The sequence below is a fragment of the Thunnus maccoyii genome, chromosome 7 (assembly GCF_910596095.1).
Source record: "Thunnus maccoyii chromosome 7, fThuMac1.1, whole genome shotgun sequence".
Taxonomy (NCBI): Eukaryota; Metazoa; Chordata; class Actinopteri; order Scombriformes; family Scombridae; genus Thunnus; species Thunnus maccoyii.
Window position 1 is genome coordinate 18,801,198 of NC_056539.1, and position 24,900 is coordinate 18,826,097.

Here is a 24,900-nt window from a genome sequence, read left to right on the forward strand (position 1 = left end):
CCTTGCATCCACGGTGGGAGGGATTAAGACACAAGGAAAAGACGCAAGTGAGGGAAACGTGGATGCAATTCAAGAGACTTGGGATACACCCACAGTAACTGACACAGCACACCCACAAGCAGAAAGAGGCCGTTACAATGTCCATAGCGTGTGTGTGGGTGTTTGCATTCCTATCTCATGCGTGTTGGTCTTATGCTTGTGTGCATGTGTTTGCATTCATCCATGACCATCTGTGTATGAATCTATGTGTCTGATTATGGGTGTTGATTCACTTTTAAATGCCCTCATGAGGGTTTGTTCAGCAATAGGAATTAGGTTTAGGGTTAAGGTTAAAGTTAGGATTATGTAGGGTGAGGCAGGGTCTGAAAATAACACACGCAAAGCACCAAATACAGCTCAGTGTTTTAACATGGAAAGGAAAGGCCACATGCTGCTGTAATCACTTACCTTTTTAAGACAGCCTTGCATGACAGAAATGCACTAAAGACAGCAGAATTAGCGTCAAGGTTAGTTAGTAATGGAGGGCGGTTTTGGAGTTAATGATTGAAGGTCCACAAAAGTTCAGTAGTTGAACTTAGTTTATTTGTTTTTGTGCAGGATGAGTTCCGGCGCTGGTTCCTGGCTAAGGTTCGAGTGATGCTGGCCCCGGGGAGCAACCCCTTCCACAGCCTGGAGACCCAGACCACCTCCCCCTCCTCCCCTTCCTCTCCCTCCTGCCCCTTCTCCCCTGACTCCCCCTCTCTGGCCAATGGACACACCCCCCACCCTTCTGACGGCAGCCCCGCTCAGGAGCTCATCAGAAGATTTGCCGACTACCAGCCCACACAGGTAGGCAAAACATCATCTCCACAATATACTGTATTTACACACATGCTAAACACACTTATGACAGTAACCACAAACACACCCTGACAGTAAATCTTAGGACTAGCTGCCAGACTGGCAACCATACATCAATGTCTGTCAAAGTTGACAGAAGGTTTGCCATGTTTTAATGTGTGATTATACTCCATATTTCCATGATGGTAGAGTGATAATACAGATTGTTAAACTTATCTGACCTTGCTGTCCTTGTGGATAGTCTCCATTGACCACATTCATTACATAATGCCTTACCATAACAATAAATTCAACAATCAGAATATATTTTAATTGCCTCCATTGATCCAAACATTCAAATTTCTGTTAAAAATGACAGAAAATAACAAATACTGGAATTTATCATGGTGAACTGTCAAACTGCTTCTCTTACCAGTTTTCCGTTTTAAATTTGCTCTGACTTATTTCCCCACTGCCCCTCACCCTTCTGTTTCCCTCAGATTCGCTATTTTACCTTCCATAGCACAAAGTATTATTGGAACAACGAGGTGCAGAACTTTGAGGTTTTAAAGTAAGCATTCTTTGATTTTCTACACAAATTTATTAAGGCTATTTTTATACCAACATGCAGGCACTTTTCACTGCAGTAACAGTAAGCTAAACAAAGAATTTTATCCGGCAGTGTCTGTGATAGCAATAATGATTACTGTACAGCCCTCAAACGACTGATAAATATTTGTAAAATAAAATGGGCAAAACAAGCCTTTGCATTAACATCTGTAGCAAACGTTAAATTTGCATTGCTGGCACTGTTAAGTCTTATTAAAGGTGTCAACTTTGTCTCTTGCTGTGATCTATGTTCTTCCTACAGCGGCCTGGAGGATCTGCAGGTCAGCTGCTCCACCCTCCATGCGGAGCACAGTGCAGGCCTGACCAGGAACCAGCAGGAGTACAGGTAACATCTGTCTGAAGGATAAGTCACATAGCTTAAGATAATTTGTACAACAGTTCTAAGCCTATTTTAGGTGAAAGGGTAGTCAGGCCCATTTGTCAGATTTCCCTGTTGTTGCAGATTATAACCCCTTTGCCTCAACAAAATTTTTCCAACATCTTTGAGTTTAGGCTGGCCAGATGTCAGCTGCGATTTCCCAGAGGAGTGGTGAGGGGAAGTCAGTACAGATATGTCGAAATGACAATTTATACAGAGCCCACGCTTTTTAAAAGCTGTGCAACCAAAGCGGAGGAACTACAGTAATCAGTGTAACCATCTGACAAATTGTTTAGTTTAGAAAACCTTGGAACCCTGACCCTCTAATATTACATTGTGTATCTTTGCTTTATTCTGTGTGTTTAAAAATGAAGGTCTGATTTACAACACCTTGAACATAGAAACAGTTTGACTTACATGAATGTGGCTCTTGTCTCTTTTACCTCTTGACAGGAAACTGTTCTTCGGAGTGAATGAAATTGCAGTGAAAGTGCCTTCTGTTTTCAAGCTGCTTATCAAAGAGGTAGGGCCACAGTTTGCAATAATTTTTTCACTCAATTTAACTTTTTTTTTTTGAATGAAGGACACTTTGTCAACTTGTGTGCTCATCCCAGTGTTTTTGCAGGCATATTGGCACAATTAACAGACAGTTTCCTATATACCAAATGATAATGGTTACATTATGAAAAGTTGAGCTAACTACTACTGTGTGTGATTTGGTTTGTGGCCCACATAGCATTTCTGGACAACGGACATTTTCCTTCAGTTGTCTGAACTTCATAAATGATAGATCTCTGATTGTGTGCCACCAATTTCTTCTCGCTTTTAAAGGTAACTGATTATTTGTGAAGGATACAATATAACAATTTGTGCCCTTCATTTAACTATTCCACAAAATTAATTGATAACTTCAGGTCATTTTACTAAGTTCAGACTTTGTGAAACATGCAAAAATAGCAACCAGTTTCTCAAAAGTGCTTCCAAGATTGTTTGGAGGATGGCCTTATTTACAGACATTTACATACTTGAGAAGTAATTGTTTCAGTTCAAGGAAGGAAACTTGTCAAACCAATGCTGTGTCCAAATACCCTCAAGAAAGACACAGATACAAGTTTGCATCATTATGTCTGCATGGCATTAGTCACTTGAACTCTACTTCAGATGAGTACATAAACCTGGACCACCAGGATCTCTATTAGAGATACAGTTGAGCAACTTGAATAACATTACCCAGTGGGCATGTGCATCAAACCAAGTTAAATTTCCCCACTGCATCATTGGCTTTTTTTTTCTTTTAGACCACAAGCCCTCAAGTAGACATCTCTGTTTACAAATGCATTGTAGTTTCACCTTCATGCTTTCACCTCTGCATTTGCCATACAGCACTAATCTCTCTCTCTGTCTCCTCCTGCAGGTTCTCAATCCTTTCTACATCTTCCAGCTCTTCAGTGTGATCCTGTGGAGTGCCGATGAGTATTACTACTATGCTGTGGCCATTGTTTTCATGTCGGTCATATCCATAGCTACCTCTCTGTACACCATTAAAAAGGTGAGCCCTTAATTTATTAAGACCCATATTAATATTTATTGTAGGCCTGAGTTGATTGGAATTGGAGAGAAATGGGATCCATTTGTTGTTCACACACAATTAGACCCTCACATTTCACAATTTGTGTTTGCGTTACATTCAATGTCGTTGTAATTAAGATTTTCTGAAACATGTTTTTGCACATTTTATTCACATGTTAAGACACATTTATGGCAGCTTACTGAGCTTTTAACTATACATTTTTTTTGCCCCGATAGCAACGGGGCCAAAGGATGGCATGGTCGGTTCGTCCATCCGTTTGATGGTTTATCCGTATATCGGTTCATCTGTCCATCCATACGCCCCAACACTTTGATCCAGAGCAAGATATCTCGACAACTAGTGGCCAGATTGAAATTTGGTACGAATATTCATGGAGGACAGTTCCAAATGTTTTTGATGACCCCCTAATTTTTTTCTTATAGCAACAATTTTAGGCCAAAATCTTTGTTTACACGATATTTCATAATCTGTTGATTAAGTAGCCTTTAGGACTGAGATAAGTAGCATGTAGGCATGTAAGAGGTATTATTTGACCTTTTATATGTCATTTGTGTCTTATATCACAAAAAACATTATATCAGTTTATCTTTGTTTCATCTCAGAGGCTTCATACAAAAAGTATGACTCTGCTTTATGAAACAGTACAGCAAGTACCAAAGAGAATCACAGGAGCACATATTTACAGACACTTGTGTGTGTGTGTGTGTGTGTGTGTTTTTCCCCCCCTGTTGTTTACTGCACACATCACACAAACTAAATTGCTCTGGTGCAGTAAAATTTCTTATGTACCCGTTCCAGCCCCAGTGCCACGTCAGACACACTCGCTGCCCCGCTCATGTCTAATCCAGGGGTTTCAGGCTAGCATAAAGGCTCATCTGCACACGGTCTGCTGCCCCTGGCTTCATAGTTCACAAACTCAGATCAAAACATGCTTGCAGTCACACAGGTGGTCACTGGAATCAAGAAGCTGTCTGAAGTATTTCATGTGTTTTCTTTGTTCCCTTTCTCCAGCAATACGTCATGCTTCATGATATGGTGGCAGCTCACAGTATTGTCCGTGTGTCTGTATGCCGAGCCAACAACGGTTTGTCAATTTTTTTTTGTTGTTGTTTTGTGTCTCCCTCTGCATTTTTTTGCAGATTACCCCAGTTGACTTAGCACACAGCATGCATTATTCTATTCAGTCTCCTGCTTTTCTGAAGAGTGCTTTCCACACCAAACCTGAGAGTAGATGGGCCAGACTCAATTACACTGTCACCCTGCTTTGGCTGTCCTCCAGATGGCTGCTATGGTGGGACACTGCAGATTTAGAGAGAGAGAGAGAGAGAGAGAGAGAGAGATAGAGAGAGAGAGAGAGAGGGACTATATGTGAGACAGTGGGCGTAGCACATATATACGTTTCAAAGCACTTTGTATGTCGGGATGCATGCTGTGTGCTCATCAGGTGTTTTATCAGCCATAGCTACTTAAAGTTAATTCCATGAGTTTCTTAAAGGACATAATTAAATTGATGTTCAGAATCATAGTGGAAATTTGTACACAGTTTATATTCATGTTCATGCATCCATTTACTGCACTGGCCCCTGCTTGTGATGCCTCAGCTTTTTCTCTGCTGCCTAGAGGGGCGTGAGTAATGAGAGATGTGCTGAAAGAGACTCTGGGACTCTGACTGACACACAAAATATCTCCTGACTCATCCCTCCCCCTCCTCTCCATCTGCCATCTGCTACTCTTGGCTCATATACACACTTTTCACCTTTCTCCACACTCATCATTTTCTACCTTTTTTCATTACCTCGATTCCTGTCAGATATCGAAGAGATTTTGTCTACTGACCTGGTGCCCGGTGATGTGATGGTCATCCCCAGCAATGGGACCATAATGCCATGTGACGCCGTGCTGGTCAGCGGCACCTGCATCGTCAATGAAAGCATGCTCACAGGTTAGAAAAGAAAAAAAGAAAAAGAAAATTTTAAGTTTGATAACTCAGGAACAAGATCGTTATTTGGTATCTTCTGTGGCTAGGATGTGTCATATAACAAAGTGTAAACCTCTCAGAAGCCAGTCCTAATATCAGTCTACCCTCCATCAGGTGAGAGCGTTCCTGTGACAAAGATCAATCTCCCGAACCCGATGCCAGGGGAGAGGGGGGAGGAGGCTGACAGTGCCTACAACACAGAGGAGCATAAGAGACACACACTCTTCTGTGGCACCCATGTCATCCAGACCCGCTTCTACACAGGCGAACTGGTCAAGGCTGTCGTGGTCCGCACAGGTAGGTGTTTGTGTGTCTTGGGATTTAGTGCTAACATTTAAATGTCCTTTATGCTCTCTATCGAAACTGTGGTGCTATAACAACAATGAGATTTCATATATTTAAGTTTCACTGTGAGACACAACTCACTTTATGGGAATAGCAACTGAGTAAGCTGTGACTAATACAGACTAATAATAGAAGACTAACAATAGTTAGAAGACCAATAACTTTCAAGCACTACTGATGCTTAGTACAAGAGCAATGCAGCATTTCAGTGTTCAGTAATATCCCTTTAATTCAGGAAGTCAGCATATGATATGCTCTAGCAAATATGTGTTCAACCCACATTTGAGCCATTCTAAGAAGACTTTTGTCACAGTCTAATTCTTGGTCACCAAAGTTGAGAGACCTGTGCCCCTGTATGAAAGTAAAAGTATAAACTTTTAAAAAACTTTTAACCTAAAACTTCTTATAACAACTTCTTCACCCAGGTTTCAGCACAGCCAAAGGCCAGCTGGTGCGCTCCATACTTTACCCCAAACCCACCGACTTCAAGCTGTACCGTGATGCCTACCTCTTCCTGTTGTGTCTGGTGGCTGTGGCTGGAATTGGCTTCATATACTCCATTGTCCTCAGCATCATGCACAAGGTAATCTAAGTAAACAGAGTGGATTAAACAAATGTTCTGATTTGGAGTAACGTGGGTAAGAGTTTCTGTTGCAAGGTAAAGGAGGTGAAAAACTGTTGTCTCATGGAACATCTGCTGTGCTCTGTCTTTCTGTTGATTTAAAAATACATCAGCTGCACAATATAGTTACAGTTTAATCACAGTTAAATCAGTTGACCTTTAACCATCCTACTGTGGCTGAAGCTTAAAAGGGACCTGTTATGCTTTTCCTTATTTTCAGTCATATATATAATGTTACAATGTCGGATGTTCATATTAAACGTGGCCAAAATGTGAAAAAAATAGGTAAACGTATGTAGGAGTAATCCCTGTAAGCAAAAAGCACTGGCTTCAGACTGCTCTGAATGCTCGGTTTCCAACATTTTTTTTCTACTTTCTGTTGCCACATTGTGCAAAAGTTATTCCAACAACAGACAACATAGTAATATATTTCTGGTTTACTGTACTGCAGAACATGGAAGTGAACTGTTTGAAACAGTAGTTTGCATTCTCTGCAAGGCTTATTGTAGGATTAGCATCAGACTTCAGACATGGAGGATCAGTCAGTTTGGGTCACCTATTTGGATCTGTGGTTAACATAATAATGGGTGGAGAAACGTACCCAGAGAGACTTAGCTGTACCACACTGTTCAGCTCTAAAGTGGGTTTCAACAGCCCAGCAACCCCTCCAACAAATGAGAGATGATGAACACTGAAGCCCTACCAGTTTAAATTAAGTGCTCATTTATAGTGATAATAAATCATGTTTCACAACTTTTACCTTTCTGCCTGCCCAGGTTCCAGCTAAAACCATCATCATTGAGTCCCTGGACATCATCACCATCACTGTGCCACCTGCGCTGCCAGCCGCCATGACGGCTGGTATTGTGTACGCCCAGAGACGCCTCAAACACATTGGCATTTTCTGCATCAGCCCACAGAGGATTAATATCTGCGGGCAGATCAATCTGGTCTGCTTTGACAAGGTGGGTTCTAGCGGTTGTATAATTGTTTTTTATTACCAGTCACATAGTCAACACTACTAACCTTACATATTTGCTGAAGAAGAAAAGTTAAAGTTAAAGACGTCAGTGTATGTAGGCTGACAACAGAATACACACCCAAAAATTAACATAAAAAACAAACAGAATATACAGAAAAGTCAAACACAGTGATATGAACAGTGGTAGGATTAGAACATATTGAGTAACCAAGCAATTGGAGTGGTACTGTTGATGCTAAGGTTTGGTTGGTGCCATTTCATATGAAGAAGCAACTATCGATGTTACCCAAAATTAATTCCACCTGCCTCTGGTTGTGTGACCATAAAGATCTACATGATTTGATTCAGTTGATATCAGTTGTATTCTTACATCTTTCTTCCTTCAGACTGGAACTCTAACAGAAGATGGATTAGATTTATGGGGAGTCCAAAGAGTTGAGAATGGCAGGTAAGATTATTTTTACTCCAATGTAGTAAATATAGAACTACCATTCTACTTTGAAGCACTTTGGCCTCATCCCACAGAAGCCTCGTAAATCTCTGGTCACTACATTATTTAAATAATCTTCATGCTGATGGTCTTATTTGCTTATGTGTGTTACGTTTCACCATTTTAAATTAAGCTGAAAATGCTAAGTGAACACTCAGAGCCCTTAGAGTTGCTAAAGTTTCTCTGAGCATATTGATGATTGTGCTGGGATTGTGCCAAAAAGATAGCAGAGAATATCATCAAAATTCTTAACCAACCAGTCTCAAGTTACTAAATTTGCATTTCTTGCACAGTGAATATTAAAACTAATTTTCACGTATTGTAGCAGTGTTGAACAATTTGATTCATTTTTTTCCCAAAATTGAGAATGATAATTATTGATTGTATGATCATGATTTGTAGGAAAACTGGATGTTTCTTTGGCATGAATCAGTAGAGTAAATTGAACCATAATCATGCAGTGTTGTTGTTTTAGTAGTTTTCATACAGTATGAGGTTGAGATCCATTTCTTCTGGAAGCATTTATTTTAATCGTCATAGAAAAATAGTTTTTCTGACTTGCACCTCTCTATATTTATTTGTCTCAGTAAAATTTGTCCTCTGTCCTTGTTGACCATCTGTTTGTCCTGCCTCTCCAGTTTCCACCTGTCAGAGGAAAACGCCTACAAAGAGAATCTGGTCAAGACCCAGTTTGTGGCTTGCATGGCCACCTGCCACTCTCTCACCAAAATAGAGGGCCAGCTGTCTGGAGACCCGCTGGACCTCAAAATGTTTGAGGCTACAGGCTGGGTGAGTTGCTCTGTATCTATCCAAAAGCATAATGAGGGCAAGACAGGAAACACAACAGTGTCAACAGGGAATCTGTTACATTAATAATGTAACATTTTTCTGATCCCTACTTTCTCTAAACCTTTGGATGCTCAGATCCTGGAGGAAGCCACTGAGGAGGAAACATCTCTCCACAACCGTATCATGCCTACTGTGGTTCGACCTCCCAAACAGCTGTTGCCCCCAGAGCCTGCAGTATCCCCAGAACAGGACATGGTACGTGCACTGACGCACTTGTTCAGCAAGAGAACAAAAGGTCTTCACAGTCTGGGAAATGCAAAAATGAATATAACGAGAACCAGCATATTCTTGTGCTTCAGTGTAACACAGATAGACACTGTAGTCATAGCAAAACAACAGCAACATTATTATCAATCTAAATTATGGGTTTATTTGTTGTTGACCTTTAGTTTTTCCCCAACTCATCCCACTTTACTCTTTTCTCATTCTAGGAACTTTATGAGCTTTCGGTAAGTAGTCTGCTTCCTTTTTAAAAATCCACTCGCCAGATTCTTCTTTTTTTACCTGTTTAACTGTTCAGCCTGTGTCCCAAAAGCATCTTAAAACTAAGATGATCTTTGCCCATAAATTTACAATGGGACTAGGATTGGGGGAAAGATCATTTTAGCCTTAAGAAACTTTTGGGTAACAGGCCTTGATCACTTGTAAAGAACTGTAAATTTAAGCATAAATAATGACTTTCAATTGTTAATGTAAGGTATTTAATTTAGACTTCATTTAAATTCAGGATTTTCAAAAAATATTTTGAGTCTTAAAGAGAGAATCTAATCTGTATAGAGTTCATGATTTTGTCAACTGAGCACTTATTTCAGTTTTGCATTATCTGTATTTTTTATTTCATTGTTTTTGATGAAATCATTCAATCAGCATCCTCTCCTCGACATAGATGATAACGATGCTATCTTATGTCTCTGTGTGTGCATGTGCAGTCAGCATATGAGATAGGTATCGTGCGCCAGTTCCCTTTTTCCTCAGCACTCCAGAGGATGAGTGTGGTGGCCCGTCTGCTGGGGGAGAAACGTATGGATGCCTACATGAAGGGGGCACCAGAGGTGGTGGCTAGTCTCTGCAAGAAAGAGACAGGTGAGGTGTTTGATTACTGTAACTGTTATGGTGCTGCATTTTATTGAAACCCACTCACCTGCTAAAGCTGTGGGATTTAGCAGCACATCAAAGTGTAATGAGAACCAGTGAGTTGCTTTTTTTGAAAGAAAACAATGGGGAAAATTGATTAATTGAAAGTCAATTAGGTTTTGTTTTTGGTCCTTTGGTTTGTTTGTTAGTTACTCTCAATAACTACTTTCCTGTTGGTATTGGGATTTGGACAACAGGTCAAGTACCTTGTGATTAGTTCAGGATGCAGAAGTGGATTAACAGTATTACCAGTGCTTACAAAGCTTTCTATGTTTTGGCTCAAAACACATTAACTGTAAGGCATTGAAGCAAACTATCTATCCAATTAGGCCACTTCCGCCAAAACAGATTCTCCACTATGTTTTTTCTCCACTCCTCCCACTATTTTCATCCAATCCTGGTATATACGATATTTGAATACTGTGAGCCCAAGAGTTATTAGCTTGTTTTTGCCATACAAATGGTTGCCAGATTCTTGTAAACAGCCTTTTACCCCTGACCCGAGTATTAAAAGCCACAGAAGTATAATGAGTCTTCTCTTACTGCTATTACTGCTCCTCTGTGACTTCACATATCTCCTCATCCTCTCCCTGTCTCTTTGCAGTGCCAGAAAATTTTGCAGAGGTTTTGGAGGGCTATACCAAGCAGGGTTTCAGGGTCATAGCTCTGGCTCACCGTCGTCTTGAATCGAAAGTCTCCTGGCACAAAGCCCAGAACATCAGCAGGTAAAGTATATTGTGGATATTGTTGTCTGTGACCTTTGATTTTAAAGCCAAGGATTGTTGCTGCTTTTTTAGAATGCCGCGTCAAACTGCTCAGATCAGACAGTGTCACACCCACATCACTCTAGTCTACTGGATATAAATAAGAAAACTAATTGAAGGGGCTTTTGAGTCAAATAAAGAACCTTTTTGTACTCAAAATGTTAAAATTCCTAATAATTTACAATAAATAATATAATTTAGAGCAATAGTATGTTGGTCCTAAATACTACTTAAAACATTTTTGGACTCCGCACATAAGTACTAATGTGTACGCATCTTCCTCTGAATTAGGGATCACATAGAGAAAAACATGGAGTTCCTGGGTCTGATCATCATGCAGAACAAGCTGAAAGCAGAAACCCCAGGAGTACTGCAAGATCTCTACCGAGCCAACATCCGCACTGTCATGGTTACTGGTGAGAACATGCTCACACGTGTGCACATATACACATAGAGTATATGCTTCATTATTGTAACTAATGAGAAAATGAGCTTGCACAAACATACAGATATGGATATGCAAATAAAAACATACAGCACAGATGTACATAATCTCCTCCTGTCATGTTTCTGTCTGCAGTTGGTTCTTTTATTGCTTTTATGCAGACAGCAAAATTGGTTTCATAATCTTCTGTGTTTTGGCACTCAAAAGATTTAATTCCTCTGGTATTTACTCAGCTGTATCTGTAATCTCAACTAATAACATTTTCTAGGCTGCTCAGTGTAACTGCCACAAACTAACTCCAGTATCCACCAGAGGATCTTTTGTTTTTTCCCTTTACTTTCTTCACTTTCTGTGTTGCTTTCATCTGGTTTTCTGTCTTCTGAGGATTATCACACAGGCTGTAAAAAGGAAAGAATGTCAGAAAACATCTCACACTCAAGCTGAAAATGATTCATGATCGACACACATTAGTTGCTATTTCAGGGCAAGCTTTTCTCTCTGTAACCTGATGATTTTTTTTTCCAAACTCCATTAGCCCTCTATTTGATATTGAGCAGGGGAAAGCAAGAGAACATCCACTCTAAGCTGGTTAAATTTGTACTGGTCTTGAACGGGTCTCTCTCTCTCTCTCGGTTTCAGCCCTCAGTCCAGACTAAAACAGTGTTCTTCTCTCTCCAAAACTGAGCTTTTCTGAAACTGTCTCCAGATTTAACATTTAAACATTGTTTAAATGTTAAATTGCTGGCTTGGTGTTTCATTGTGCACAGAGAAAACAGCTTTTGGAGAACAATGACATTTTGCACAAAATTTCAAGGTCGTAACTTGAGTGTTTTTGTGAGAGAGGTAGAGAACAAGAGGGAGGATTAGAGTGACAAAAAACACATAAAGAATATGAAAAATTAATTTGTGTTCCAACTAGACACTATCATCATCTTAGTCTATCTTTAATTAGTTTTGGGTAGTCTCAGAATAGAGCTTTTAACTGGTAAATGGTTTGAATTGAGATATGATTTTGGAAAAATCTTTGTAAATAAAGCAAATAAGAAATGCTTACTCATTCATTTTACAGGTGACAACATGCTGACGGCCATCTCGGTGGCTAGGGACTGTGGGATGATCCCTCCAAAGGACACAGTTATAATTGCAGATGCCCTCCCTCCCCATGACGGACAGGCCGCCAAAATCACCTGGAGATACGCCGACAAACCGAGCAAGACACCTCGCCTGGAGGTGAGGCGACAGGGCAAATGCTAGAATGAATACTCGCACAAACACACACTCATGCACTCAGTAATGGGATGAAAAAAAAACAATTTCCCCCATTGTGTGCAACAATGCATACCACAAAATGTTATTCCTGGCAGGGTGGAAAGCCTCTGAAACTGAATCCAGGTTGTTGGGGGGGGCCGCTTAAACTGTAATTGCATCACAGCATGTGAAGTAGCTTTAAGAAGGTCGCTGTCAAAGCCAAGGTGTCCCATACCACATATTCAATGGGAAGGAACATAATTTTCCTGCCGTTTCCTTTTATTGTTGGTCAAAGAAAGGGCCAAACAAATGTGCCAATATTGGTAGATGGCTTGATGCTTTACTCTGACAGAAGGGTTTCTTTTCTGCAAAAGAAAAAATGTTGCACTTGTCGTCTTCAAAGCTGTGCTGTCACATCAGTGACATCCATACCAAAGTCCAAACACACTTGGGAAATTGATTTTACTAAGGGATGTCAGTCAGTCCTTCTGCACTTATTATACCAGCAGTTTAGTGACGAGGTGAGCACATGCAGGATTTTAACCCTTGGATACTATTAATTTAAACTGCTTTAGTTACTCAGTGGGTGGTGCAAAGGACTCCCACTGCCAAGGTTGGATAATTTGAGTCTCACGAGAAATGCATGTGCTCATATTTTATTGTATTAGTACTGTGTGACCATAAAAAATTGAAGCCCTTGTATGATATAATGCAATTCAATACAGCAGTTGAATAATAAAATATGACCTTTGCGAAACCTCTTTAATAGTTGTTGACACTGTCTAAGAGGTTGATGCAACTCTATAGTAGTTATTGAGGCTACTTTATATTGGTATCTTAAATTGTCTTGATTCTAATCCATAATTTCATTTCATTACTTTAACAGGAAGTAAACATCAGCCTGGAGGATGTGTGTCACGTAGATGAGCCCAAAACGCAAGAGCTGTACCACTTTGCCATGAACGGAAAATCATTTGCGGTCATTGCAGAGCATTTCCCCGACATGCTTCAAAAGGTATGAGGTCTCTTAAACGAGGATTGACATCTCTTTTTCAGTAACTGGAGTAGAAATCTTCAAGTTGCACCAACTGTTCTTTGAGGACAGCTGTCGCAGTAATACCTGATGTCCGTTGTCATCATGTGTTCTGCCTTGTAGCTGGTGCTGCATGGGACAGTGTTCGCCAGAATGGCCCCAGATCAGAAAACCCAGCTCATCGAGGCGCTTCAGGGTGTAGAGTGAGTATCTCTGTCTGGCATATGATGTGGCTTTGAGAAGTTATTTTGACAAGCTTTCCAAAGTTTATTGTAGTTGTATCACCTGCAGAGGTATCAGCCTAAAGTCAAAAGTTGAATTTAGCAAAAAAATGATAACATATAAGTGGCTAAAAACTTGAGGTTTGAAACTATGTGAAATTTTAAATGTAAAATGTGGGAAGATTGAGCGCAAAGTCACTGATTTTTATCTTTTGCTCACAGTTACTTTGTGGGTATGTGCGGAGATGGAGCGAACGACTGCGGGGTATGTAGTGCAACCATATAGATAAATGTTGCAGACACATTGAAATGAATGTAAATTGATGCCAGTTAGTACATATGCTATCTTCCTCTCTTCCTTTACCCAGGCTTTAAAGAGGGCTCATGGTGGCATCTCTTTGTCAGAGCTCGAGGCCTCTGTAGCCTCTCCCTTCACCTCCAGGACGCCTAACATCTCCTGTGTCCCCAGCCTCATCAGGTTTTCTTTCTTTGCATACTAAACAATATATAAATGATAAAAAAATTATATAAATGGGAAAATTGATTTAAAGTTCCAACATGTTATTTCATCAAATCTAATCCAAGCTTTTTAGATTTCTTGAATGTTAAGTTTTAATAGCTGTGTGGCGTGAATGTTACTTGTGGGGTTTTTATGTTGCACTGAGAGATGACACAGTGTTGGCTTTCTTTTACAGGGAGGGCCGTGCTGCTCTCATCACCTCCTTCTGTGTGTTCAAGTTCATGGCCCTTTACAGCATCATCCAGTACATCAGCGTCACTCTCCTCTACTCTGTACGTAATGCTGCTTCCACAGTTAATTGGTACCTGTAGAAGTAATGAGAAATACAGTAAATAGGCTCATAGACTTTACTCGATAGTCTCTGATCTGTACTCTTTGTTTTCTTCTTAGATTCTTAGTAACCTTGGAGACTTTCAGTTCCTCTTCATTGACATTGCCATCATCCTCCTCATTGTCTTTACCAGTAAGTATAAGAAAAGTAACAAAGATAACGTGATAGGTATTTTATTGGTATGTATCATGCTTTTATTCAGCTGAACATCCCTGAATCCCCTCTCTCTTCCTCCTCCTCCTCCTCCTTCTCCTCCTCAGTGAGTCTGAACCCAGCGTGGAAAGAGTTGGTGTCACGTCGTCCCCCGTCAGGTCTGATCTCAGGGCCTCTGCTGTTCTCTGTGCTGACCCAGATCCTCATCTGCTTGGGCTTCCAGACCATTACATTCCTTTGGGTCCGACAGCAGCCCTGGTACACGGTCTGGAACCCGCATTCCGAGTGAGTACTTACTATCATTACGGAGGAACACCTGCTATAAAAGCATCATCGTTACCATGCTTTTTTAATGTGAAATGACATTTAAACCAATCTTGTACGTCAGGCAAATTGGTTTCCAGTATTTTGACCACAGACTGAAAATGTTCTTCGACTCATCTTGAATTGAACTCTCCTCTCTCCCAGTGTCTGCAACCTGTCATCACACATTAACATGTCTGACCTCAACGACACAGAAGTGGACGACCACAACATCCAAAACTACGAGAACACCAGCCTCTTCTATGTGTCCTGCTTCCAGTATCTCATTGTTGCCATCGTCTTCTCAAAGGGCAAACCTTTCAGGCAGCCTAGCTACAAGAATTGTAAGGAACTTGCCTAACATTAATAAATCTGTCCTATTATGAGTACAAAGTCACTTTTATTTATTATAAATTTATTTGGTTTTTTTGTGCTTTCCACAGGGCCTTTTGTGCTGTGTGCATTGAGTTTGTACTTTTTCCTGCTGTTCATCATGTTCCACCCTATCGAAAGCATTGACGAGTTTCTAGAGGTAAGAGGAACACGAGAAACATATACATTTACTCAGCTCTGGTGTAAAGTGTAGCTTTTTTTTTTATCACTGCTGAGCTCTGTATGCTTCTTTTTTTTAATGCACAGCCCAATCCATGATTTCATTAAAGTGTGCATTAAACAAGACTGTTGCCATTTATAACTTGGTGAGTTTTTTGTGTCGCCTCATTGATGTTTAGTGTTGATATGTGTGTCTCTCTCTCTGTACAGATTGTTTGTGTTCCATTTGAATGGAGGATAAAACTCTCCTTGATCATCTTAGTCAATGCAGCTGTGTCTGTTTTGGTAGAGGTAAGACACACATGTAAACACATGGTAACAATAGATCTTTTTCTCATGTCAAGTTTTTGTTTTCTCATGCAGTGTGCTCATCTTTGTGTCATTTAGCTGGACAGCAGGATCAATGTTGTGTTGAGAAGAAATTATGTTATAAAATGAAAATATTTTTGTGCTTGAAGAGACGCTCTACAGTATCCGTAGGAGTTAAAACTTAGATATGTGATAGCTTTGTTTTGTTTTTTTTTTAGTAAAACTATTTACATGTTAGGCTTTTTGTCTACTTTCTGGATAGATGGATGTTCTTTAAATAATATAACTTATTTCTGCACAACTGCATGATAGATAGTTTATGCTGGCCTCCCACACTCTGCCCTTCCTATCAGCCGGCTGCCCTCGCATACATGCACTGCTTAGCAGACACCCTAGATGGCGCCATTTTCTAAACTGCCAGTGCAAATTCCTGTCACCTTTTCAGTGAATTAAAAATCAACCAAAATCAATTTTGCACAAAATCAAAACATTTAGCTGAGTTTTTAGTATTTTAAGACAATGGTAACCGAGCACTATCTTCTCACTAATTTTGTTGTCAAAATTGTAAGCTCTCATGTGATGATTAACACACAACTTAATGGAAGAAAAACGTTTCCACACATGATTTTTTTTTTTTTTTTTTTTTTTTTAAAGCTTTGATGCAATGTGGCTCTGCAAAAAATAATTGAAGACCTCTGTGCAAAAAAAAAATAGCAGAAGCTATGTGAAATCAAATTAGCCTCTCTGTAATTCTTTCCCCTGCCCACTGCGCTATTCCATAGACCTTCATCATTGACATCGTCTTATGGAAGCTTGTGTTCAGCCGAGACAAACAGGGCAGCTTTGGCGACACTCCTGCCGCCCCGACACCACAGGTTGGGAAAATCTGACACCTTCTTCTTTAGCCTTTTCATTTTCCTCTTGTGTGGTGTTCCCTCTCTCTGTCCCCACTTCTTTCTCTGATGTTACACACCGCACCTTTCTATTGTAACCTCTAACCAAGACATGCATGTGCTAGACTTAAGTCTCATATTATCTGTCTTCTCCCTCTCATGTCCTGCTCATGAGCACTCAGTTCAGGCTTGATAACAGTTACAGTTTTACTTTATTCTCTGGCTTCGTTCTCAAGATAAGTTCTGTTAACTGCTCTTAAATAAATAGTATTTTAGTGAAGACATTCTTGCTGAAGTTGAAAGCTATTTCCAATTTGAGAGCTACTGATTGTCACTGTTAAACACATTTACAGAAGGTAAGAGATCAAATAAGTGGCTTCATGGTTGGATCAAATGAATGAGTAATGCTCTCACATCCTTCAGCAACCGTCATTAAGAAACAACCTCAGTTCTCAGCTGTCAGTGTGTTAACTTTTGTATTTGTGAGGTAGGTTTTGCTGAAAAGAGCACACTTAGCCTGTCAAATTTGTCTTTAAGATTTAAATAAGACATTTCACAACTAATTATACTTAAACTTGCCAGACATCCAAATGATTGATAACTTTTCAAAATGGCTAAACCTGTTGATGGGTTGAAAACCTGGCAGTTAGAACGAGGTGTAGGACGAGATGTGAACTAGTCTGAGATTCGATGGTGGAGCTAAATACACCAGCTGCCAAAAATATAAGAAGCAGAAGAAACCATTAGAAACCAGGCATAATTTAAAACAACTTCAACCTTTTTATCTGTGAAGGTGGTGACATTTAAGTGCAATATAATGAATTTGCTGTTCATTCAATTTAGCAAAAAATGTTGTTTCAATATACTGTAGATGACGATTTGATTTTTTTTTTTATGATGTGATATGCTGCCATGCACATGTATATCATACACTACACTTATTAATGTTGGAGAATGTTAAAAACATACAGTTTTTATGCAGAAATATACAAAAGTGGCCAGTTCTTATTATTCTTCCTTTTTAAAATTTTAATTACTCAAACCAATTCAAGGCTTCGATATCTTACATTGCTTTTTTCTAGCAGTATGATTGCTTGTCACCTCTTCTCCCTTCGTCTACTGCGTCTCAAGTTCCAGCCCACTGGCCCTAATAAGCTCTCCTTGCTGCACTTGTCTCTTAGCCTCCCTATTACTGTAGGTCCTAGCTAATTATCTCAGCCGACACTGTCAGTGGTTTCCATCAAGTACAGTATGTTTGAATTTGAAGCAGGCTAGCCTTAAATGTCTTTTCCCAACATAATGTTAATGACAAATTTGACTTGCATATTTTTTTTAATCCGTGCTGATCTGCTGTGGAATCCTTTGTTTGATCTTTGACTCCATGAGCTTGTTTTTAAGGAGTAGGCTCAGTCTTAAAGCTGTCCACTGCCAACTCCTTCAAACTGTTGTCATGCTGAATTTTGTTTTGAATGACTTGCATGCATGCATAATTGTAACAGTTGAACAGTGTAAAGAAAGTGTGCCTACGTATTAGACAAACGGCTCCTCTATCGTTTTACATTTTTGCATGATATAGTTTATTAGCATGCCATTGTCTGATGTGATTTGCTCTTGTCAGTAGAAATGTTTTTAGAGAAACTGTCTGACACCTGCTCATTGAACCTTTCCTCCCTCCCTTTCCTCCTTTATTCTGGTATTTATTTCATTTGTTTATTTCTGGGGCTGTGGTATTTTCAGGGGGGCATTGACCTGCGGGCGTACAAGTGTCTGTCCTGGGTGTGCTGCCCTCGCAAGATGACACCCAAGGCTCGCTACATGCATCTGGCCCAGGAACTCAGTGTGGACCCCGACTGGCCACCAAAACCAACCACCACTACTGAAGCCAAGCCCAGCCCAGAAAACGGCTCCACCTATCAAATCATGATCAACTCCTAGCATCCCCAACACCTCTCCCTGTATCTAATACCCCTTTTATACGGGAGACATGCATATGACGCATGTTTAGTGAACGCACATTCAACCTATTCATATGAAACAGTCACAGGATATTTGCTTGTTACTGTTTAAAAACTTGCGTCTAATACTGCAGTTCCAGAGATATAACTGCAAAACCCATAGACTTACACATAATTACCAAATAAAGTTAAGTTTCCGTTATCTCTGTACTCTTGCTCTCTCTGGCTCGTCCACTCACGCGCTCTCAGGTCTCTTAAATTAAAGTAAATTCCCATCCCTTACAACAACGCCTGTCCATCTAAGCCGAACAGCATCCAACACACATGGAGGGAGCGTTGAGAAGCCAGGTCAGATTAGTGTGTCAACCAAGGGTTTAATATCCACTTCACTTTGTCTGTCAGGAAGGGGTATAAAGGAGACTCCGCTCCATTTCAGAGCTAACCTCTGACATACATGTGCTGTCAGGAATGTCATGGGAAGTGTAGGCGTTGTGCTTGAAAATAATCGTTAAAAAATTGTTATTGTTAAAAAATTGTTAAAAATACTGAGAGTAAGAGGGTTGTTTGATAAACAAAGACTCTGGAGTTTGAGGAAAATTACTGTAAAAAGAGGTTCCACTTTAAAACTGATCGTTTCGAACAGTTGCTGTTAACACTGGAAGGGTGTGAAGGTGGTCATCTTCTGATCGTACAGTTTTTAAAAGCAGCAGCAAAAACGTCTCCTCGATCTTCATATATCTGTGTAGCCACCACCTCACATCATGAAGGCGTTCATTCTGTGCGTAACTTGTGTTGTGGGCAGTTTAGGCTCTGATTGCTACTATGTAGTGGTCTTATACAGTTAATATACTGTACATACACGTCATTTTAATGAGCTTGCATAACCACCTGGCAAGCACTCATTAGAAAGCATAAAATTATAACCAAAAAGAAACTTACCATAGACCCCCAGTTATGAATAAAATGGCTAATTTGAGACCTGTATTCAAATAGTCTTTCAAGCACACTGTAAGTTGTATGGCTGCCATCAACAGGCCCAAGTTCATATTGACACTTGCAAGTAAACAAAAATACGCATATCCCTTCGACTGTCACTGATGATACAGGTCTGGAAAAAAAGTATAAAGAATTATTTAAATAAAAAATGGGGCATGTCTAGATTTTGTAAGGTTTGGAAACTGTACAATAATTCTAAAAATCTATATTTTTAGTAAGAGCTGACAGGATAGTTTTACTTGCTTTCATTGAACGTATTTATTGTTTTGAAGAGTCACCAGCCATAAGGTGATATGACCTTTAATAAAATCATACTGTTGTTTTCGGCCACTTTTAATTTAATTTAAGGTAGTTGTAGACAGTGACTTGTTGATATTAGAAGTAGGCATGGTAGGTTTAGGGAAGTTTTTTTTATTGCAAGACTTTCTCACAAAATACACTAAATATACAGATTGATGATTAAAACTACAAAATGATTAACCTCAGAAACTAATCTGAGGTAAATTTTTCTCATATTTTGGCCAAAACTTTTATAAACATTCAAGAAATGATGGCCTGTAAAAAGTAAAGATTCAGTGAGAGAGACTGATTCACAAACAGATGTACTCTTCCTCTCTCAACCACAGGCTGGGACCTGTGGCAGGCTCTCCATTGTATCTGTCATCTTGTCAAAGATATTATTATGTAGAAAATATATCAAATTATGGATCAGGGAATGGCAAATACCATTGGTCTGTTGCTCCAGACTGAAACACGTCAACAATTATTAGATGTATTGCCATGAAATTTGGCACAGACATCCATGGTCTACAGAGGATGAATTCTCATGATTTTTTTTATTGCCTGGTTTTTCATGTCACGCCACTAACCGGTCAACAACACTTCAGCTCCTAACAGGATACCTCTAAAAGATTGCATGCACGTTATAACCTAAGTCTAGCAGGGGACAACATGGCCTTTCCTCAGGCACTCCCCTCAAGCCAAACTTTTTTGCCCAACTAGTGGTAAATAGTAGGAATAGCAAACTTTCACACTAGAAAATTTGGTTTTCCGGTGTGAGATGAACATTACAATCTAATGAGCCACTAGCATGGCTAGAAAAGTTTAATCTTGTTTTTGCATCAATGAGCCAATGTCCTGTCAGCATCTTATGACATCAGACAGGACACTGAAAGCATGCAAAGACGTGCATGACGCCAGCTCCCTATGGTCATGTTTTGAAGACGTGATGGTTGCAAAACTAGAAATATTACTGCAAATACACAGCATTACTGTAGAGTAAGGAATATTTTACATGAACATCGCTGTATCAAAAAATCTGCACAAGAAACTGCATGCATCTGGCTGGTTCTCATGTGCAGTTATCCAAATGCATGAGGACGTATGGATCATACATCTACAAACTCATGTCTGATGGGCTCCTGAGAGCCATACTACAACTTTTTTTTTTTTTTTTTTAAACAATGTCCGTGACCGTCTCAGTAAAACATTTCTTCCTATGGAAGACTCATTAAAAGTGGGATGGTAAACCAAGGCAAGGCATTGTGCATCTCATCAGCTTGCTGCTTTTGGCACATTCAGAACATCCTCACAACAGCACACCCTGCACAAGATGGATGCTGATTAACATTAACAGTAGTGTTCATGTATTGCACACAGGCTACCTGCATACAGTTAAGGGCTACATTTTATGTTCACTGCTCTCCCTTTGATGTTTAAAGTGATACTCCCCCAAATATGTTCATTAAACATCTAATACTCACTCTCATCTGTTAGATTTTAAAGGTGACTGTAGACGTTTGTAGTTTCTTCCTTAATAAAAATAAGAATGTGTAATTCAGTCGGTTAAAATAGGTTCCAAAAAAGCCAAAAAAAATGGTACAATTGGAAATCATTGTAACTGACCGAATACAAGTTGACCACCAAAGCCACCAGAGATGGTGTTTGATAATCAAAAGACAGATTTTGGGTCAAGCATCACTTTAAAACAAACACACCGGCACGTATGTAGCTGCCTCCCAATGTCAATATAACTGTATTCTCTACAAAGCAGCCTGCCTTTCACTCATTTTATGGTTTAATATTCTTAATTTTAAAAAAATATGTCCAAATATATTCTCTGAGTGCTTATCAGTGGTTATGCGACACCATGTGAAAAGAATATCAATGTAATGTTACTAAAATTAAGCAAATTATTTCTCAAACATCTGGTAACAGCGCTGTGTATCATTTGCCACTTTATCATGTATTTGATTATGAATTATTTTATTCATATAAAAACAATATCACAACAGATTTCCATAATATCAGCAACATAAGAGTCCAAAGTTGCTCAGTTCTTAAAAGCCATTGTCTATTGAGATACTTGTAGTAATATTACAGATGCATATGAAACTTGTGATCCATACTGTTTTCAAAGCTCAAATGTGATATGTGATAATAGTTTTCATGCATACATGTATTTGATTTGCAAAGTTATAATATTTTGTAACAGCATTTTATGGGTTAATGGTCAGACTATGAGAAGGATGGATACTAGATGAAACTGATGAGAAATGCATAACATGATTCAAATAGACATACTTGTGCCAATTTGCAGAAAGATTATGATATTTTGTCATGAATTTGTCAAAAATATGTTAATTTTGTTGAAGTTAAACAATATGGCTGAACATGGGCCAGATCAGTTTCTATGCTTCTGAATATTCAGCGGTATTTTTTTTTTTTTCTTTTTACCTTTCAGGGTTTCATTTTTTTCTTCTCTAGATACCTACTGAGGCTAAAATTGAATGTTATGAAAAGAACAAAAACAGTAGTTTTGTTTTTTTTGAATGCAATGCAATACTATGGTTATTGATTATATTTCCAAAGACTTAAAAACATTTGATCACATCTGTATTGGTTATTTGAAAAAAAGAAAAGAAAAAAAAACAGTTTAATTTTAGCCTGTGTTCAGTTCTGTCAACTCTGATTTGACTGAGCAGAAGTGGACTTTAAATGGAGATAATAATATTAGAGGTTGGATTCTATCTGTATATATGAGATGTACATTTTTAGTGTGTGCATAAAAGTCAAAAGATTTAGTTATAAAAATGTATGGTTTTTGGATTATCAAAGGGCTGGTGTGTCTTTTTCTACTATTTTGGTACTGTGTTACAATCAGTTGTCTTTCTACTTTTAATTTATACTTTCTATTGGATTTGTTTGTACCTTCACTTTTGTTATGAAGTTGCATTAGCTTGGATTTTCTTTATTTGGGCATGAATCCTGGGCATTTATTTCACAATTTTAATCAGTTATTGTGAAGTATGAATAGGGCACTTGGATCAATATTCATTCTGTCTTGGGTAAACATACTACAGCAAATGTCTACTTTTAGAGTTAAAAGACACCCTGACTGGAGAGACTTCAAGTCACCAAAGTAGGCGTTATTCTCAGCTTTTCTTCTCTTGAGTCTCAGCATTTTGTATTAAACCAAGGATCTGATCTTGACGAAAGAAGGGAATTAAATTGATGTAGTATATTCGGCTCCTTCGCTTAGCGAATTCAGAATTTGAGCAACATCTGACAATCTTGTTACTTTTTTGTCTGCTCATCCAGTGAACCTTTTTTTTTTTTTGTCTAGAAATTTTAAAATATCTTTTGCATCCATGTAAAATTAAAATGTAATTGGCAAAAAGAATGTGCGTTGCTGTTCAGCCGTCTATTGTAGAGGTGATTATATTGCTGCTAGGGGCAAAATGATTCAGTCACAGCTGTGTCATAACTGTGCACCTTGATACAGAAAAGTAATCAATTTAATGACTTGCAAAGTGTAAATACTACTATTGCTTTTCTTCTACGCTACAGTTTTGCCTTTTATTGTGACACAGCTATGTCAAAGCAATGGATTTTATGCTGAAACCTCTATGCTCTTATACAGGTACAACATATACTGACTGTTGACAGTTAGCATTGGCCTCTTATTCACTTCATGTATTTTAAACAAACCATTGAATGGCATTTAGAGCGAGTCAGCCACTGAGTACATGAAGCCTCATGTGGATGTTGTTTCCTCAGGGAAATGTGTGTATTTGTAATGAATAGAGAAAATAATAAAAGTTCATACCCAAAATAAGGAAAATATACAGTTGGTTAAAACTTTTTATTACAATTCATCTGTATGTCAGTGCTTTCAGAACAGTTTATTTGGTGTGCTTTATTTGCAGCTCCCACACCTCAGCAAGAGACTAAACTTGGGTATATGTATTTTTTTTATCGGCAGAGATGTACTTTTTTTTTTTTTTTTTTTTTTGGAATTTTTTGTACTTTATAATTTATTTTTTATTTATTTTCATTTCTTTTTTCCCTGAGGATTGTATTTCAGATTTATCTTGATTTCTTTCTTTTCAATAAATGTTCTTAAAACATTCTGCTGCAGGTCTACAACTTATTTATGTTCATTTGGGATACGTGGGATACTACAGAAACTACAGAAAATTATCAGTTTATATGTCAGAGAATGGTTAGGAAGCCTCAAGTTACACAGTTGTAGCAGTAAGTCAAAGTATTTGGTTCAAAGTGTATCTGAGTGTAATACAAGGTAATTGTAAAGTGGTCACAAGATGTTTACTGACTCTACAAGTTGACAAGGATCTCCTAAATGTAAGTAACTGCACAGCACATAATATATTGTGAGATATTGAGGGCTGTACACAGCGGTGGTGTCCTCCATGTTCAGGTATAATATGTCTCATTCAGAGGTGTCTTTAAATTGAGACGGTGCTTCTTGTATTCAGTTGAGAAAAGTGGACTTTTGAGAATTCAGCCCCCCTAAATTAGGACCAGGCATCAGTCCCTGCTCTCACCCTAAAGGGTAAAATGAAATTGAACCTTAGATTAACTCTAGTATTAGATCTTCTGTCTAAAACCATTCACAAGAAAATTTGATCCACTGGGATTTTTGTTTGACACCCACGACTCTTGAATGTGTTACGTCTTTGGGATCCTCCTGTGTGACGTAACAAATACTGCCCTTTTGGACAGAAAATGGCTCATTTCACACAAGTAAGAACACATGTCTTTATAAATTTTCATCATGTAACTGATGTGTCACCCACAGTCATCCGTTTAATCGCAACAGCAGTTTGTCCTCAACTAGTCTAAGTCGCACCTGTTTATTCAAATAACACCTTTATCAGTCAACGGTATTGCCCATTTAAACTTAGTGGTAGCACTCAGGGTGGTGTCTGTTCTGTTTGTTTGTTTTTTATCTCTTTATGTGCACTGTCTATACCTAAATTCTGTAAGGTTGCATGCTTCCTGAGGACATGATAGGAAAAGTCTAAAATAAACTAAATTTACAAATCAATTTTACATGCACATTGTAGTAACCTCTGT

General features: G+C 38.9%; 1 protein-coding gene across 2 annotated transcripts in view; it reads left to right on the plus strand.

The window, feature by feature from the left end:
• atp13a3 (ATPase 13A3) overlaps positions 1 to 23,646 on the plus strand; it is a 39,661-nt gene extending 16,015 nt beyond the window's left edge. For both annotated transcript variants that reach the window (XM_042416494.1, XM_042416496.1), the window contains exons 5-34: positions 598 to 828; positions 1,320 to 1,390; positions 1,691 to 1,774; positions 2,261 to 2,330; positions 3,222 to 3,356; positions 4,410 to 4,482; positions 5,209 to 5,340; positions 5,491 to 5,673; positions 6,147 to 6,304; positions 7,120 to 7,308; positions 7,712 to 7,773; positions 8,454 to 8,604; positions 8,740 to 8,859; positions 9,096 to 9,113; positions 9,594 to 9,747; positions 10,403 to 10,523; positions 10,854 to 10,978; positions 12,077 to 12,237; positions 13,142 to 13,270; positions 13,412 to 13,491; positions 13,732 to 13,774; positions 13,878 to 13,987; positions 14,205 to 14,301; positions 14,420 to 14,492; positions 14,621 to 14,798; positions 14,982 to 15,160; positions 15,260 to 15,348; positions 15,579 to 15,659; positions 16,460 to 16,552; positions 18,308 to 23,646. In XM_042416494.1, coding sequence (XP_042272428.1) covers positions 598 to 828; positions 1,320 to 1,390; positions 1,691 to 1,774; positions 2,261 to 2,330; positions 3,222 to 3,356; positions 4,410 to 4,482; positions 5,209 to 5,340; positions 5,491 to 5,673; positions 6,147 to 6,304; positions 7,120 to 7,308; positions 7,712 to 7,773; positions 8,454 to 8,604; positions 8,740 to 8,859; positions 9,096 to 9,113; positions 9,594 to 9,747; positions 10,403 to 10,523; positions 10,854 to 10,978; positions 12,077 to 12,237; positions 13,142 to 13,270; positions 13,412 to 13,491; positions 13,732 to 13,774; positions 13,878 to 13,987; positions 14,205 to 14,301; positions 14,420 to 14,492; positions 14,621 to 14,798; positions 14,982 to 15,160; positions 15,260 to 15,348; positions 15,579 to 15,659; positions 16,460 to 16,552; positions 18,308 to 18,505 — 3,588 coding nt within the window. In that variant the 3' untranslated portion in view covers positions 18,506 to 23,646. The remainder of the gene's footprint in view (positions 1 to 597; positions 829 to 1,319; positions 1,391 to 1,690; positions 1,775 to 2,260; positions 2,331 to 3,221; positions 3,357 to 4,409; positions 4,483 to 5,208; positions 5,341 to 5,490; positions 5,674 to 6,146; positions 6,305 to 7,119; positions 7,309 to 7,711; positions 7,774 to 8,453; positions 8,605 to 8,739; positions 8,860 to 9,095; positions 9,114 to 9,593; positions 9,748 to 10,402; positions 10,524 to 10,853; positions 10,979 to 12,076; positions 12,238 to 13,141; positions 13,271 to 13,411; positions 13,492 to 13,731; positions 13,775 to 13,877; positions 13,988 to 14,204; positions 14,302 to 14,419; positions 14,493 to 14,620; positions 14,799 to 14,981; positions 15,161 to 15,259; positions 15,349 to 15,578; positions 15,660 to 16,459; positions 16,553 to 18,307) is intronic.
• Positions 23,647 to 24,900: the final 1,254 nt, after the last annotated feature.